The sequence below is a fragment of the Miscanthus floridulus genome, chromosome 9 (assembly GCF_019320115.1).
Source record: "Miscanthus floridulus cultivar M001 chromosome 9, ASM1932011v1, whole genome shotgun sequence".
In the NCBI taxonomy this organism is placed as follows: domain Eukaryota; kingdom Viridiplantae; phylum Streptophyta; class Magnoliopsida; order Poales; family Poaceae; genus Miscanthus; species Miscanthus floridulus.
Genome location: NC_089588.1, coordinates 11,109,165 through 11,123,133, shown reverse-complemented (window position 1 = coordinate 11,123,133; position 13,969 = coordinate 11,109,165). Strand labels below are relative to the sequence as shown.

At 40.6% G+C, this 13,969-nt stretch overlaps 1 protein-coding gene across 1 annotated transcript; it reads right to left on the bottom strand.

Annotated features, from left to right (window-relative positions):
- Positions 1–3,798: 3,798 nt before the first annotated feature.
- On the bottom strand, positions 3,799–13,946 carry LOC136483408 (clathrin heavy chain 1-like). Its single transcript, XM_066480471.1, has 28 exons — positions 13,746–13,946; positions 12,824–12,912; positions 12,514–12,720; positions 12,146–12,244; positions 11,939–12,047; positions 11,648–11,727; positions 11,314–11,541; positions 11,167–11,232; positions 10,306–10,422; positions 9,734–9,931; positions 9,504–9,620; positions 9,351–9,410; positions 9,148–9,234; positions 8,927–9,010; positions 8,699–8,833; positions 8,559–8,621; positions 8,382–8,486; positions 8,166–8,278; positions 7,808–8,060; positions 7,575–7,711; positions 7,207–7,485; positions 6,095–7,097; positions 5,500–5,985; positions 5,233–5,403; positions 4,967–5,152; positions 4,705–4,827; positions 4,510–4,620; positions 3,799–4,412 (listed from the first exon to the last, which is right to left on the bottom strand). The coding sequence occupies exons 1-28, from the start codon at positions 13,897–13,899 to the stop codon at positions 4,236–4,238; spliced, it is 5,037 nt and encodes a 1,678-aa protein (XP_066336568.1). The 5' UTR covers positions 13,900–13,946; the 3' UTR covers positions 3,799–4,235.
- Positions 13,947–13,969: the final 23 nt, after the last annotated feature.

Below are 13,969 nucleotides of genomic sequence, written 5' to 3'. Positions count from 1 at the left end.
TCACATGACTCAATGTCATGTCTCATGTGCAATAAGCTCCTTCATCATCACATGTGTGAGCTTTGCAACATCTCCAAGCCATTTTCACCTTCATGGCATATGTTGCTCACACACATGTACCTGTGGACTAATCACCTGTGTATCTCACATAAACACAATTAGTCCACCTAAGTTGTCACTCAATTACCAAAACCAAACAAGGACCTTTAACTACTTCACCGTGCTAGAGAGCCCTGTATCGATGACTCCTAGCCGCTCCAAGGTGTTGGTCACGGTAAAAACGCCAGCACCCCATACGGTCATAACGGCTGACTTGGTGCAGGTCTCCAGGATTACGCCTCTGACCCTGAAAATATGAGTGTTATAAGACAAGAATGACCTCTCAATCATTCAATGTGTGTTAACTTTGGTTATTATATACCTCTCATCAATCCGTGCCCATCCTTTGGTCATCACCTCCTTGAAGTCTTCAAAGAACCCACTCTTCCTGCAGATGTCTTCTGGGACCCACACACCGGTCCTCCCCTTCACAAATGACAATGGTCTCTTCTGCACCTAACAGAATCAAAACCTCCAATTCAATCAACAATCAACAGAATCTGAATTCAAATGTCAAAGGAACAGGAGCTAGGAGTTATTCAAATTATTTGTACTGAACAAGAACACTGCAAAAGATGTTGCTGCTGTTGATGGTGATAAGAGTGGCAGGCCATCACTATTATGCATCTACGCATGGATACGCACATGATATTTCACTAGAGAATGTAACATGCTTACATCATTCGATGACCATTAACATAACTAGATGCTACTGCACACAAGTTTTCAGTCCATGTGACACTATCTATGCATCAGTTCATTATCAGTCAATAAATTTAAGGCCTACCCAAGCCATAAACATAACTACATACTACACGCACTACATAGAACATATCACTAGATCAGGAATTCTAAGCTAGGGGAAGAAATCAATGCTCCTATTCAATCAAACAATCAATAGAATCTTTCCTATTCAATCAACAGAATCAAAACCAGCCACAGTCGCTACAATTTCAGCAACTAGAGGAATATTGGTCTGCAACTGTTTGTTTTTCAAAAAAATCAATTGCGTATTTAGCTTTTGGAATGAACTAAATCTCCTACATTATGATGGAACAATAGCTGCAATTTCAACAACTGGGGGAATATTGGTTCCACAACCAGCAGCAGCTCAATGGATATATGTTTCCATGGTCTCAATGGTACCGTGGCTTTCTCACTCCACTCGATCCCCATCTCCACACCATGACCATCCTCCGTCGAGGGCGCCCGTGTTTCTAGTTCAATCAACAGAATCAAAACCAGAAATAGTTAAGATACTTCATCAACAACCAACCAACCAACCAGTACATTTAAAATTCAGTCTTAGCTCTGAATTGAATGTTATCTACAACTAACCCAACTCTGCTTTCCTCCTACCAGTCTGCTTCGCTGCTCTTCTTTTGACTGCTAGACTAGATGACAGCCACCTGCACACCACGGACACTTCTGCTTCTTTACATGTCTAACCTTAAAAAAAACACACACACACACATACTACAAACTCTATACATTTCTCTCTGTTTTCTGGTATATATCTTGTTCATTGACAGGGGCGTCCAATCCTAAAGACCTTCTCCATTTGTCAAACAGTGATCACACATTCCATCAACTGGCACCACTGAAGGAACCAACATCCTGGGGAAGTGTAAAATGTTGTGGCTAACAAGCAAACCGCACAAATTCATTTCCCCACAACACCAGCAGTTCACGATCTTTATCCAAACCAAAAAGTCTTGAAGGAGTACTATAACCAGCAAAGCCTCTCAAGGGCTTGAGGATGCCTCAGGTGTCACCTCCTCCTCTTGCTTGAGCTTACTCCTTTGGACTTCCATTGTTTCAGCGTGCTTCAAGAGGACAAGATAGGCTAGTAAGTAACCAAAAACACACTGTAGCTAAGACTGCAGAAATATGCAAATATACTCCCTCCATTCCAAATTATAAGATGTTTTTAGCTTTTCTAGATACGTAGTTTTTACTATGCACTTAGATATACACTATGTCTAGATACATCGCAAAAGCATTGAATCAAGAAAAGCCAAAACTGTCTTATAATTTGGAACGAAACGAGTATATGTCAAAAAAAAAGAGGTTAAAACGAATATCAGATCAGATATCAAAATAGCAAAGTACCTTAACCTTGTCCGCCATGAATTGTAGGAACTCGGCAATGGATATCTTCCCAGTTTCAACCAACAGCTTCTGTAGCTCAGCCTCACTTGTCACCCAACATTTCCAAGACAGCCCTTGCTTGTTCCCGGGTAACGCATCCTATATCCATGACAATTGGCAATTCAAAACAGAATTAGACCCAGCCAATAGTGAAATAGCAGTAACACAAAAAGTCCAAGTAAACTTCTTTTGTCATCTCGCTAAATTTTCAAGTTAGTTCGATTTACCCGCTCTGACATGATGGCACATTGGCAAAATCACCATCCAAACTACCCAAGGTGCAAAAACAGTGGTTTTTAACATTGAGAGGGTAAATAACTGGTTTTGTAGTTCAGGAACAAAATCGGACAACATCTGTAATAGAGAGAGGTAAGTTGGACTTTTCCCGAAAACCAACGCTGCATGCGCATGCGATTACGTGACTACCGCCGGACTGCCGGAGTCAGGAGTAGATCGTGACCTGGTGGTCGACGTCACGTCCACAACCTTGACGTCCTATTTAGTGTGGTCATTATCTCAACCCATCGTAATCCAATATCCAAACTTAGCTTGCACACTAAGCACATGCAAACCCGCGATCGAGTAAGTCCAGTCCGATGAAACCCACAAGGAAATGATCTGATTGGACACTGGATTATCTATATCCAAACTAAGGCAAGTACAAGTATCTATCAAATAGGACAGTGCTAGGGTCCGACGTGGCGCGGAGTCGTCCGCGGACCGGAGGAAAAAAATTCACATCGCCTCCCTCAACTTTTGCAAAAGTTTGTTTTTCTTCCCTGAACTCTAAAATCGGGTAAATCAACTCCCTGAACTTTTAAAACCGTTCGTTTGGCCTCCCTGACCGGTTATAAGCAGTTTTCAAAGACGGTTTTGTCTTTTTCTTTTTTATTTATTTTGGCTGAAACTTTGAAAAAACACAGTAAATCACAAAAAAAAATTAAAATAGAAAATCCAATTTTGTTGGACTCCACGTGAGTAGATCTACACAATGAACATATAATACGGTATGCTTTAGTACAATTTTTTTGCTGTAGCTTTAGATTTATGATTTTCCATAATTAATTCATAGCTGCAGTTTTTATGGTCCAATTATGGCGAAATTTTTATGGAAAGCTAATTATTGTATACTTGAACTGTAGTAAAATTTCTTCCTCATTAGATCATGTTTATCTTAGCTATATATTTATTTAGGTATATGCTTATAACCGGTCAGGGAGGTAAAACGAATGGTTTTAAAAGTTTAAGTTGATGGTTTATCCGGTTTTAGAGCTCAAGGAGGGAAAACAGACTTTCGCAAAAGTTAAGGGAGACTTTTTTTCAAAAAAAAATTCCGTCCGCACCCGGTCTGGGAACTGGGCCGATTTCAGTTTGCTTTTGGGGCTTTGGACTATTTCGTTGTATCTGTGCCAAGTACGTACTAGAGGAAAATATAAATAAGCCATGTAGTCGAACAAAGCATAAGAGAAAAAAAAACATAAATAAGCCATTTAGTAGAGGAAAACTAAAAAGAACATCACATTAATACTATTTAAGCAACCTAAAATCGACCATACAACGTCTCATTTACTAATTTTCATGCTTTAATTATTTTCATACACATAATCACAATGGCTTCGCACCCACCCCACAACTTCAAAAATACACATACTAACAATTGAGATCAACAGGTCGTAACATACATCTGTTTGTCCTTAAATGTTTCTACAAGTATTAATACAACCGAAATGTGTCTACAAAGATTTTATCACACTATACAAATGGTACCAGCTTTCAACAGCTCATGCTCAACCAACCTAATCATCCTCATCCTAATCCCATCGTAGGGTATAACAAGTTGCAATCCTCAAACTCTGGCTAAGATTTCACTAGCCAAAAATTTCCTGGTACCATAAAGAATATTAACTCCAAACTGTAATCATCTACAACTCCAAAGAAGTTCCACTTTTGCTTACACTAGGAACATAGCTCTCTGCAAAAACAGCTCAATAGCTTCCCATCGGTGGCATCCCGAATGCTGGCATCGGACCAGGGCCCATCGGCGGCATACCCATTCCACCCATTGGAGGCATGCCCATCCCACCCATCGGAGGTGGAGGACCACCCATGCCAGGCATTGGCGGAGCGGGCAAAGCAAGAGGAAGCAGTTGCGCATACATGTTCTGCACAGCACAACGGAATGCAACTTGTCATGTCAATGCCTCAGCTTGAGATGATTGATGATTACACAAATAAAACTTGTGAGCAGTTTTAGGTTACCTGCTGAGCCACAAGATCTTTCTCCTCCTTCTCTTTGGCTCTTTCTTCCTTCTGCGACTCAATTTTGTCCTTCACTAAATCATCCACCTTGCTAGTGTATTCACGGATGAACTGCACACGCAGCACGGATGTTAGTTACTATAGTAAACTGTATGTAAATAAACATCAGCAAAGAAATGGACCGAAATAAGTTACCTGCAACAGGTATGGGAAGGCAAAGTCCAATATGTTGTTCATCCATGCAAGCTCAAGAGCGACATCCGGCCGGATCAAGTCGTAGCAAATGAAGAGGCAGGAAGCAAAGCATTCTTTCTTGCCCTGCGTTACATGATTGTATGTGTTTACTAATCAGAATGCAATGCCAAGCAGACAGACTAAGCCTTTTGGTGTATATAGTATTGAATTAGCTTATCACTAGTCTCATATCATCAATCAATAGAATGGGTTTGAACCAAACCTGCTCAATGAAATAGACAAGCAAGTCCTCTGACAGTTCACGGTCACCAGATTGTGAGCATGTCTCCATGCAATCCTTGTACATGTTGTCTTTCTTGGATAGAGCAATGGATTGCTTCCACCTGCCAGCCTTCTTGTAAATGTAGGCAGCAATCCTCCTCATCTCCAGCAATTCATGCTTCTCAAGCTGCTCAAGAAATGAACACAAGTGATTAAATTAAAAGAAGTAACAATAAGCATTTGCACGATTATCTGCCTCTTTTTTACCTTCTGCGCAAGACCTATCTGGTCAAAGTTGTCATGCATGTCAACTGATTCACGGAGTCTCTCATAGTCTTCCTCTTCAACATAAAGCTCATTCAAGGCTTCATTCACAGCAGAGACATTGTTACTCTGAACTGCAACCATATATGGTTTCACAAGATGCAATTGACCAGCCTGTCCAAAGAGCAGCAAGACAGTCAGATTTTTGGGAAGGAACTTGAAAGAGATGTGAAGTGCACAAAGGAAATCAATTTTCATTCAGATGCAAACCTTGCGCATTATGTCTACAACTCTGGTATGATCTAACCGAAGTGCAAGCACATTTAACATATCATTGATGAGATCAGGATGCTCTTGCAAATAGAAGTGAACTGCCTTGTAATATAGCTCAACATTTGCAACTTTAACACAAACATCCTTGAACTGCATATGATCCCATGCATCTGGAGAGTGGTTCATAACTGTGGTGGCAGCATTGTCAAATTCATCATACTGTATGTACAGGTCCGTAAGTTCTTTCCAGTGCTGCTGTTCATCACAAGCTCGAATAAGCTTCGGAATATTGAGACGGGTGGAGAAAAGTTTGATGTGCTCCATAAGCTTCTCAGAGCGGTATCTAGCATATAGAACTCCCAATTCTGTGAAGATGCCCATGTGTGCACGTTCAAGTCCAAGACCACTCTCCATGAGAGCAATAAGCTCACTGAAGCATCCTCTGTTCTGGTAGTATTCACTGACTTCTTCCAAGTCATCAACCTAAACAAAAATACAAAAGCAGGTATGTCAGAAAGAACTAGATCATAGAAGCTTTGTTATAAAGCAGAGACTAGAAAAAATTATCAAGTATGCGCTCCTACTTGTATACCTGAACAATAATATTGAGACCACAAATTTGTGCAAGACGGAACTCCTCGGCGTCAACACAAGCAAAGCAGACCTCCTTCCATGTTTTAGCACTGTTAGCCTTGCGAGCAGCATCCACAGCACCTTGGAACTGCTTCAGCTTAACCAGGGTAACAGCCAGCTTAGCCCAGTTTGAGATGAAAGCATATATGATCTTTGCAGCTTCATATAGTTCTTCATCATATAGACGGTCACCGACATTTTGAAGGTTGGCAACATTTGGCATAAGTATGAACTCTTCAATGTCACTGAGTCTGTCAATCTTAGCATATGCAAAGATGAGTTCTCCATCGACTTTGGGTTCCCGTGCCTTTTGCCTTACCATCAGAAGGTACTTCACTAAATCATTGTACACATTTGCTTCCTCAGCAGCACGGATGACATCAAGGAAGTGTGCTGCATCATCTGCGCGAATGAAGGACTCGATTGCTTCACTGACCAGACCTTCACGTAACTGGGCTTTGGCAACCTGGCTCCAGACAGCATCTTCTTCAACACGGAAGGCAAACTCTTCAGCCCTTTCTATGCTTCGGATGTTATCTAAGAGAACATTGACAGCCTGCACATTCAAGTTGAACTTCTTGAATATAGCAAAAGCCTCCTCATACAGTTGTGCCTCGACAGCAACTTCTCCAACAGCAGGCCCATCAAAGTTGTCTAGTCTGTTAACATAGTCCATGACTCTGGATGGATCCGCCTTGATGGCAGTCAAGATGAGTAGGTTCTGCAGGTTGAAGTTTCCACTGAATGCAGAATTCTGAAGAACAATCTTTTCAAGAAGCTCAATCAATTCGTGAGGAAGGTCAGCTGTCATGAATGCCTTAACAGCAGCAGAGACTTGCTCAGGGCTCTTGCTTTCAGGCAATGCGGTCGAAACCACTTGGTCTATGAGTTGCCTTCTATATTCATTGTCAGGCTGAAGAACTTTATCCCACAGATCACCATCCATTCTCTCAACCACATATCTGAAATTTCAAATTTATGTGACATGAACATGTAAGCCATTGCTCAATATATATAGAGGATTGGAACAAACACAAGGCATCAGTAACAAGAACAAAAATAATTATATACCTGGCTTGTAGCTTGAACAACGAGTTTTTGTTAGTGACACTAATAAGCTCATCGTCACATTGCCCACGTCTATAAGCAACAACAGCAAGTGTAGGATCTCGCTTTTCACAGTATTTGCCCACAACACGAGAATCATAAAATGGGTTGGTAGTAAGGAAATGCTCAGGGTTATTGTTGCTGTCGATGATGATTTTCCCAAGAGCATTGTGGACATGCACATCTTGGCTACCCTCACTCACTAGATGCTCCAAGAATTGAGTAAGCAACCGTAGGCGGTTCCTGATTCACATATTCAAAAGGATGTGATTCACTTAAAAAGGGAATGTGAAACTTGTCACTTTGCAGACTAGAGGAATGAGAATTCAAACCTCTTCTCGCATTCATCAACTAGTGGCTCAACAGGAAGGAGAGAACGAACAGAGAGAATCAAACCCTTGATGAAATCTTCCGGGCATTCATCATCTAGAAGTTGCCCAACTACCAAGGGAGCATTACCAGGATTCACCTGCATACAAGACAAAAAGAAACAATCAAATGCATGCTCGACATACCAGATGAAGAATGACGCCCAAAATAACAGTGAGTTCAAAGATGTACATACTTTTTGTACATAGCCCTCAATATACCGAAGCATATTGTTTGTATATAGATAGTGAGTCAGATCTGGAACAAATCCAAAGCGGTCACAAACATTAATCAGTGGACGGGCATCAGGTAGCTTTGCTTCCATCAAAAAGTTCTTTGTCTTCTCAGCATCATAGAAATTAGACTCTCTGGTTACACGTTCAACTTCTTTGATCTGTCCAGTTCTTGCAGCTGCTTCTATGTATTTGAAATGGATATCTGGATCCTCACTATTGGATGTAAAGAAATTTAATATCAATGCATGCCATGTTAAGAAATTTAATATTAAGGTATGCCACGTTAAAAAAAAAAATACCAACATCAGGAGTAACTACCTGGAGCTCAAATAGGATCCCAAGAAAAAGTAGAGGCCCTCATAAGATTTGAATTGCTCAAATAATTTTATGCAAGCATCAACTCCTAATTGTTCAGAGTATTCTTTCGCAGCCTACAGATGTGCCACAGGTTTGATGAAAGTTATAAACCTGGAACAAGGGGGGGAAAGCAGTAGGGTGGAATAAAAAATGTTTACAGGAACAGAGCAATATTACCTGCACAACAATCTGAAGATTTCCCCTCAGATTGACCAGTAGAAGGTCCTTCATGCACTCTAGTGCCCACTCCCTTGAAAGGGTGCCAAAGAACTCAACAAGTGCCTGTGCAAGGAAGTTGTTAATAGACAAGAAAATAACAGATACATTTCAAGAACACAACTGAACACCACAAACCTGGGGCTCGATGGCATGGGTATTTACAATGACACGCTTGATATCAGGCAACTCTGAATAATGCTGCATCAGAAAATACGATGTTAGTTTAACAGAGGTGAAGAGAAGAGATCAGCCAAAACAATGCAAAGGTTACTGACCTGGAGGGCACGCAAGTACAATCCAGCCTTTTCACACAGCTGAGCAATACGAGGGCGGTCATAATGACTGAACATGCCATTCGCAAGAATGGCATCTGCAACATTTGGGTAAGTCACTAAGTTGATCTCCAAAACCTACATCATAATCCAGCAGAGGCCATTGAGTAGTTAAGCAGCATGCAGGTCTAAGGCTAATGTTCATATTGAAATGAACAAACAGAAACTAACCTTGGTTTGAAGAAAAGCATGCTCTGGCAAGTTTGGCTTCAGAACATCCAGCAGAAAAGCTGTTGCCTCCCGTATCATATTTCTCTGTTAACAGAAGGATGTAAGCCAAAGCAAGAAACCAAATTACAAAGACTAAAAACACTGTAGGGAGAGTTGCTAGACACAAAGAATTTATATACTACTACAGCAAAGAAATTATATGCTAATACCACAAAATATACCTGAAGGAAGAGATCAGTGATAGTGTTATAGTCTACTGGACAACCTCCCTCCATTTGTGACATCATGAGTGCAAAGTTGACAGCTCCCTGGTCAAGAAGATACAAATTGACAATGAAGCAAGAATTTCTAAGATAAAAGAAACCTGTACCAACCAAATGAAATGTCTCATATTAAGCCCAAGTTTGCTTAAATAACCAATTACCTGTGGATCTGTACGCAAAATGGTCTGCAGGAGGAAGAGATAATCTGGTGTATATCCAACCTGGAAAATAAAAGTTCAAGGTCAATGGTACATTTCAAAGCTCAACTCAGGTATAAGTAAAGAAGGACACTAACAAAACGAAAACAAATGTACCTGCTTTGAATATATAAGTATCTTATCAAACTCCCTCCTTTCAGCAAAAGCAGCAACAACTTTAGGGGTTGCCCTGGCCTTTATGTATATTTTCAGTGCAAGATCATTGTCCACAGTCTATACATCAAAGAATACAAGAAATGATTAGCGACAACCAAGGCAAATGAACGTAATTTGGCAAAGTACAGTAAAATCAATAATCAATAAAAACAGCATAGGACCCATCTTACCTTGACGAGATCTCCCAGTTCTTCACTGCACTCCAGCTTGTCTTCAGCCAACCAGTTCTCCACAAGATTCTTTTTGTTCTGATTGACAACAAGTCGAGATAGCTCAAGAGACTCAAAGGCATTGAGCTTCCCTCGAGTTAGCAATGTGCCAAAGTACTGCAAGAGTGGAGGTGTTTGTCCAACTTGCACAGGAACACTCTGCAATTTCAAGAAACATAAGAATCACTCAATCAAACAAAGGAACCTATAGACTGAATGTTGATTAAATGTACATGAATCCTGACAGCAGGAGTGCATGTGAGAAAAATAACTATAGTACTTATCATCTGCATAAAATTAATAAAAAACTGAGGAATGACCAGACCATCAAAGGTATATCTTCCAAAATACACAAAGTGACAAAAGTAGAGTTTAATCAACAAAACCCCATGATTTTATCAAGATTCTATCACCGTAGTTAAATTTTCACTGAATTCACTATGGTTTACGAAGACATGCAGAGGTGGGACATTAGAAGGAGGTCCATGAACCTCAACAGCTTCATATGTCAAACTGAAATACCAGAAGCTCACCTGAAATTTCGCAACGGTCTCAGGTGTCCTCAAGAGGCCCTGAGGAGACTCTGCAGCCAGCTCAGCTGCTTCCTTGTATTTTGTTTGCGCAAACAGTTCCTGGAACCTTTGCACAACCTGCAGTACAATTCAGAATTTCATGAAATCCTATTCAATATTAGCGCATATAAGTTTAACTACACAGTCTGCAGGGATAATGATGCAAGTGATTTGGGAATGAGAACTGGTTTGTGTATGAAAATTAGTTTCTGTTAAGAGCTCATCAACACCTAACACATGATTTTGAAGCTCAAATTTTTCTGGAGGTACTTTACAGGTGATAGAAAAAGTCAGTTGTGTGTGCATTTTTAAATCCCTTGGTGTGTACATGAATATAGCTCTTTGGTATCACTAAAGTACAAGTGGCATAAGCAATAACTGCTCCTGCGGCAGTTTCATAGACAGAAAAATCCCTAATATAACAAGCTCTAGGTGGAAAATGGTACCATATCAGCCAAAGTATGTGGTGTCAAACTATAAACAAATCTGACACTGAAAGAGAACTGATCAATCATACAATTTGACTAAAATATGGCATTCAAATAAATTAGTGTCTGGAGATTGACTGGACTCCTTTACTTTATTAGTTTTACTAATTTTTGCCTTGCCGCACATAATTATTATAAACCAATCAATTGGGCATTGTTCCTCCTGATCTCTCAAGAGAATTAGGGTCACATGGTTCAGTGATATAAAAAGGAATAGTACTGTAGTTCACAGGAGACACAGACAAAAAGTGGTACAGGAAACACTAGGCAAATGAGCAAGCATCAATACAGCCAACATATGCATCCATACAAGTCATCTTCTAATGGAGCTTACCAAGTTCTCTGCACCAGGAAGATTACCTCTCTTGGCAAGATTAACAGCAAGCTCAAGGTTGTTCAGCTGCATACCAAAATTGTGTTTAAAAATAATTATTTAACAAACAGATCAGTAAATTAGATCCAGAAGTGTAAAAGACCATACCTGACCACTAACAAAAGGCACAACAGTTGCATCATTAACTGTGGCATGTAAAACCTGCCCTCTTCTGTTTATGGCATAAAATCCACCGGTAGACGAAGATTCTGCTGTCAAGAATATAGGGTCTGGACTGATTCTATTTCTGTAAACTGCTGCAGCAGTTTCCAAGTCATATACAAACAAAAGGCCAAGCTTTGTAATTACATAGATAAGCCCATACTTTTGTGAAACCTGCAGCAAAAATGGAATAAAAACATATTAGATCCATCATGTGATGTTCTTAAAAATGCAGATGTTTCCCCTACAAAGTGCACATTTTCCCCCCTAAGATGCTCACCTGCATAGCTACAGGAAAATCATCCTGGAAATCTGGTGGGAAGAAGAGGTCAGCTTGTTTCTTAGAAAAGCCCGGTTTCCCTACAACCAAACAATCAATAAGAAAAATGGTGATATCAGTATGCTGCAACGTATTTGAAAAGAAAAAGGAAGCCCACATGAAAACAAGCAGATCAATACAAGATTTTTTAAATGTAGCACTAGCAACAACAAGAACAACAAAGCCTTTTAGTCCCAAGCAAGTTGGGGTAGGCTAAAAACAAAATCAATTTGATGATTTTTAAATACAAACCTGGCTGGGCACCCAGTTCAATAACATGCAACTTTGAAGTGATCTGTCCAGCATTAGTTGTCTTTGAGGCGAAACAGATAAGGGTTGATGGGTTCTCATTACCAACAACCTAGACAGATTAGATAAAGAAAGGTTGCTTAATTACTAAATACTAAAAATAAAACAAGAATATAAGGCAATAAGCATCGCAAAGAACTGAAATGGTACCTTAAATGTTGCAAAAGATGCTGCATGGGCTTCAAGCGCCTGGCTACGCTGTTGATCAACAGAGAAAAGTTGCATATTTCCCTTCACCAGTTGTGGCCTCTGGTTGCAAGAAAAGGAGGGCATGCCAATATGAGAAGCACGTACGACAAAGTATTGCGTAATTACTAATTACTACCTTACAGAAACTACTTTTAGTTCAAGTTCAAAACAACTGAGTTTTACAGAGACGCCGTTTTGCAATTTGGAACAAAATCAGCACGAAAGGGGGGCAACAGTAATATTTGTTTATCAACATTCATTTGACATGTAATAATCTGTCTAAATATCAGTAATGATGTAACTAGCAAAAAATTTATGTAAGAGAATACCTCAGGAGCTCCAGGTGCAATTCCAATAAGTACAAGCCACTTCTCCGCTGGGTCACATCGATAGTTGATGATCTGATTGTTTGCCAAATTAGCTGTCCTATCAAACATCTTGGTGGGCTCGGAATCACCTTCAATCGACCAGTGGTAAACAGATGTTTGTGTCACTAAACCCAACAATTTGGGAGTGATCCATTTCCAAAATACAACCTGCAGTTGAAAGTAAATATATGGAACATGTTACTTCAAGTACATCTTGTTGACAGCTAGCAAAAAGATGTCATATGCAACAATATCGGAAAGCGTTTTGTACCTGCTCTGGCATCTGGTGAGACTTTATCTTAGTCTTAGCCTCAATGTTAAATATTTGAAGGTGATCCTGTGTTGTTCCAGGTATTTGGGCTGCAAAAGTTCAGCAGATGTTTAACATTGTTTCAACTATACTCAAACTACACAGTAAGCAGCTATATATAGCTATCCAAACATTCAATGTCTGAAACAGTCATTTGATTTGCAATTGCAATTGCTAGCATCAACCTGAAGGTGGACAGGTGGTAACGAAGCATGGTATGTAAAAAGTGAAGTGACTGAACTAAAACCAATTCAATATCCAGACACTAAAACATGTACTATGCTGAACAGCAATGCTGACAAGTAAGAAATCTATTTAACAAAACATGTACTCGAACATAAGTTAAACAAGCAATGCCTAGTAAGCAGGTAGAAAGGAATCAAACCATTGTGAGCAGCGACACCAGACACTAAAACAGACAAATCCTAATGATTCCATGCTATGCTGAACTGACATGAATTTGACTCATCGCAGTGGCAACGATTATACGAATTACAGTGTATGGCATGGTTGAATTATAGCACCACCAGCATAATGTTGCCAGAGCCTTGTCCATTCTACATGACTTGCACAAGATCAGACAAACAGAGAGGTATACATAAAACTCTGTAGGCAGTTACTGCACAGATCTCAAGCAAAGGCTTGAAGTCACTCACTAGTGCAGAATTCAGATGCCATGGTAAGGAACCAGAAGCTTGGATCGCTGCCCAGTTCGTACGGAGGCGACTATTCAACAAGGACTTTGACTAGTATGGACGCAAGGGGAAATCTCATGTGGGCAGCAGCAGCTCGGTAGGGCATGATGAGATCCCGCGCAGTGGAGTGAGGCGAATGGGCTAGATCTAGGAGGTGCGGGCGGTAGGTAGAGGCAGCAAGTCCGAACCTTTGAGTGCGAGGATCCTGGTGTTGGGGTTCATGAGGGCGGAGTCGGCGGTGATGGGGCGGCGGAGCGGCTGCATGGGCATGGCCATGTCGATGATGACGACGCTGTTCTGCGGGGAGGTCTCGCGGACGCAGATGTACTTCTCCGACTCCATGGTGACGTGGGTGAAGGTGACGAACTGCGGCGCGATGCCCAGGCTGGTGAGCTGCGGAGGACAAGCAACG

Bases quoted from the DNA above. Each gene is read 5' to 3' on its own strand.
- LOC136483408 (XM_066480471.1), bottom strand. From the start codon at position 13,899: ATGGAGTCGGAGAAGTACATCTGCGTCCGCGAGACCTCCCCGCAGAAC. The intron at 11,542-11,647 runs GTGAGCATCTTA...TTTTTGCTGCAG, and splicing joins ATTTTCCTGTAGCTATGCAG to GTTTCACAAAAGTATGGGCT. The intron at 9,932-10,305 runs GTGAGCTTCTGG...TTGAAATTGCAG, and splicing joins AGACCGTTGCGAAATTTCAG to AGTGTTCCTGTGCAAGTTGG.